At 39.4% G+C, this 2,766-nt stretch overlaps 1 protein-coding gene across 1 annotated transcript in view; it reads right to left on the reverse strand.

Moving 5' to 3' along the window:
- The window catches only part of CPNE1 (copine I), an 11,208-nt gene that overhangs the window by 6,391 nt on the left and 2,051 nt on the right, over nt 1-2,766 (reverse strand). The window contains exons 5-6 of the mRNA XM_010020084.1: nt 2,452-2,535; nt 1,895-1,984 (exon numbers count right to left, since the gene is read on the reverse strand). Coding sequence (XP_010018386.1) covers nt 1,895-1,984; nt 2,452-2,535 — 174 coding nt within the window. The remainder of the gene's footprint in view (nt 1-1,894; nt 1,985-2,451; nt 2,536-2,766) is intronic.

The following is a 2,766-nucleotide window of genomic DNA, read 5'->3' on the forward strand; positions in this document are numbered from 1 at the left end:
GATGCTACTTTCATTTGCCCCTATTTTTTAACAAAACTGTCAAGAAGATTAGGCTGTCTCACAAACCTGAGCTGTTCTGAACACAGAACAAGGAGAACATCACTCACTCTGCATCACAAATGAGAAAAGAACTACCAGGATATTAGGTAGCACCATTAATTTGATCAAAAGATTTATGTTCACACACATACTCAGTTCATAATCCCCATACATAGCTGGCAAAGCTGATGTTTAAGGGATGCATCAAAATGTTTCCACTTTACAAGGAAGCACAAGGAGTTCTCCCTTCACTGACACTGTTATTTCACACACAATTGTTCCCACATAAACATTTTGAAGCCTCAAACAAGAGGTTCAGAGCAGCAAATACCAGATGAAAAATTAAACACCAGTGGAGTATTACATCCTTTAGTGCTGCAAGTGAACCTGTCAGCCTGGATTCCCCTTTCTGACTGGCTTCCCTAACCTGTTCAGTACAAGAACAGGCTAATCCCTTTTCACAGCTACATTGTGGAACTTAATAGATTATTTGCACATGCATCAAGAAGTTTGGCTGAGAAGAACTTACAGCAAAAATCTATCTTTTTTAAGCAGCAGGTCATTCCAAAGTGAATTCCAAAGCACATTCCAAAGGAAGCTTCTGGAAAACAAACAACTACCCCAAACAAAACCAAAACTAAAACCAAACCAAACAACTACCCAGAAAACCAAAACAACCAACTAAACCCAACCACCTAGCACACAAATCTTTTTGGACTATACTATAGCCTCACCTAATAGAACAGGTAAACCATGCCATTTCATGTCAATTTTGACAAGTGATAATACACAACTCTGCCATCTCATTTCCACATTTGCTGCTCACTTTTAGATCAAGAGGACTTCTTTCTGACCTAAGACTCTTAAATCCCCAAAAATAAAAGCTCCTGAAGACCACTTAGAACATTGCCATGGATCAACAAGCGCAGCACATCTGAAGTTACTAATCTCAGTAACTCTTTGGACCTGCCATGCTGCAAAATAACAACTTTAGCAGGCATGCTTTAGGCTAAACCTTCCAGATCGAACTTCCAGCATGAGATTTCTTCACAGACAGGATCAGGCAGAAAATTCTACAAATGGAAAGTGTTTAAGAGTTGTGTAAGCAGAGAGAGACTCTATTCACATAGAACTATCTATGGATTTAAATGTCTTTACGTTATCAATGCTTTGCTTAGAATAGAAATCAATAAATTTGTTATCAGATTTTCTTCTGTAGAAACTTATTAGAAGATAGAATTGTTCTGCTACCACCTCCATAAGCCAGAACCAGTCCTAATATACAAGACCACAAGCTACTGCAGTTCCGACCAGCTGGAACAGATTGAAAGAGAGTTGGGACAAGCCTGCCAGTCTCATGCATGGATGAATGAGAGATGCATTAAGGTCCTCTCTTTGTCAATATCCTAAGGCACTCAAGCTTGTCCAACATAAGAGCTTCTCAGTTAACTTAGAAACAGTGCTAGAAAGCTACAGTTTTAAAAATAAACAATTAAAAAAATAACCAAATAAAAACCCAGACAAAAATAAACTCACAAAACCACAGAACAAAACAAACAAACCCAAACCAAAACCCAACCTGAAACCCTGGCCAGAATAGTGGAAAAATAAGTTATAATTCTTCTTCTAATGAACCATTAGGAAGTGTCACTTCTGCATTTCCTCAACTCTCAGTTTGACAACTGAGTACTAATGTATTAATACAGACTTCATACTTAGTCATACAATCACTTCTCTGCCACACTACTGTTCTAGAAAGGCAATCTAAAACTTTAAATATGACCAGACAATCTGATTACTCATAGTTAACATCAACAGAGATTGGAACAACAAAGAGAATTTCTGAAGGCTGTACCTTGATGGGTTTATTAAAATCTCCACCACAGAATGTCTGCAAGGGAACACTGAACTTCCTCCAGCATGGGTTTAAGTTGTTCTTAATCACCTTAAAAGAATACAGCATAATGTCACATGTGATGTGCAAGTCACTAAGAAATGTATCATGAGTGTTTTGCATGGCTCTCTAAGAACAGCCTCAGTCAGTTCAACCCTGACGTGCATGGACAGCCAAGCAAAAAGCTCTTGAAGAAATAAAAGCTTGAAGCTCAGGGCAAAGGTAAGTTTTAGAGCTGTGCCAAGCTAACAGCTCATCACCACTGAAAGGGGAGAAGAGTTCAGCCACTTTGCTCACTCGGTGCATGGTCAGACTCTTCACTGAGCCAATTTCATGCAGTAATCAGGCAGCAAATAGACAATTTGCTGGCAGATCAGTGAGCAGAACCCTTTTTTTAGGATATGAGACAGTTCCGCACTTATAGCTGGTGCAAAGCATGACCAGCAGTGGGACCCCTGCCTTCGTTAGGAGTAAGTTTGCTGATCAACTCACGAAAAACATCAGTGTAGAAACACTACCTCTGATCTGTAGACCAGCTGCCATGTTCCAGCATCACTCTGCTTGTAGAACTCCAAAAATGGATCTGATTTACCCAAGAAATCCTGCAAACGAAAACCCAACAGAAGTAATCAGCCTCCTAAATTTTACTCAGATAGAGGAGAGCTGGCTAATACTTCATAATACACAATCCTTCAAAGCACGAAGTCAAACAAACTATAGCACCTGAACCTGGCAGTTGAGTTTCTAGTTTGACATTGTGGACTTCAATGAAAAATTATGTCTCCCATTTGCTTCATTGTAGCTAAAGGAGCACACGCATTCCTGAAAGCATT

Source organism: Nestor notabilis, unplaced genomic scaffold, assembly GCF_000696875.1.
Source record: "Nestor notabilis isolate BGI_N333 unplaced genomic scaffold, ASM69687v1 scaffold19758, whole genome shotgun sequence".
Lineage (NCBI taxonomy): Eukaryota > Metazoa > Chordata > Aves > Psittaciformes > Psittacidae > Nestor > Nestor notabilis.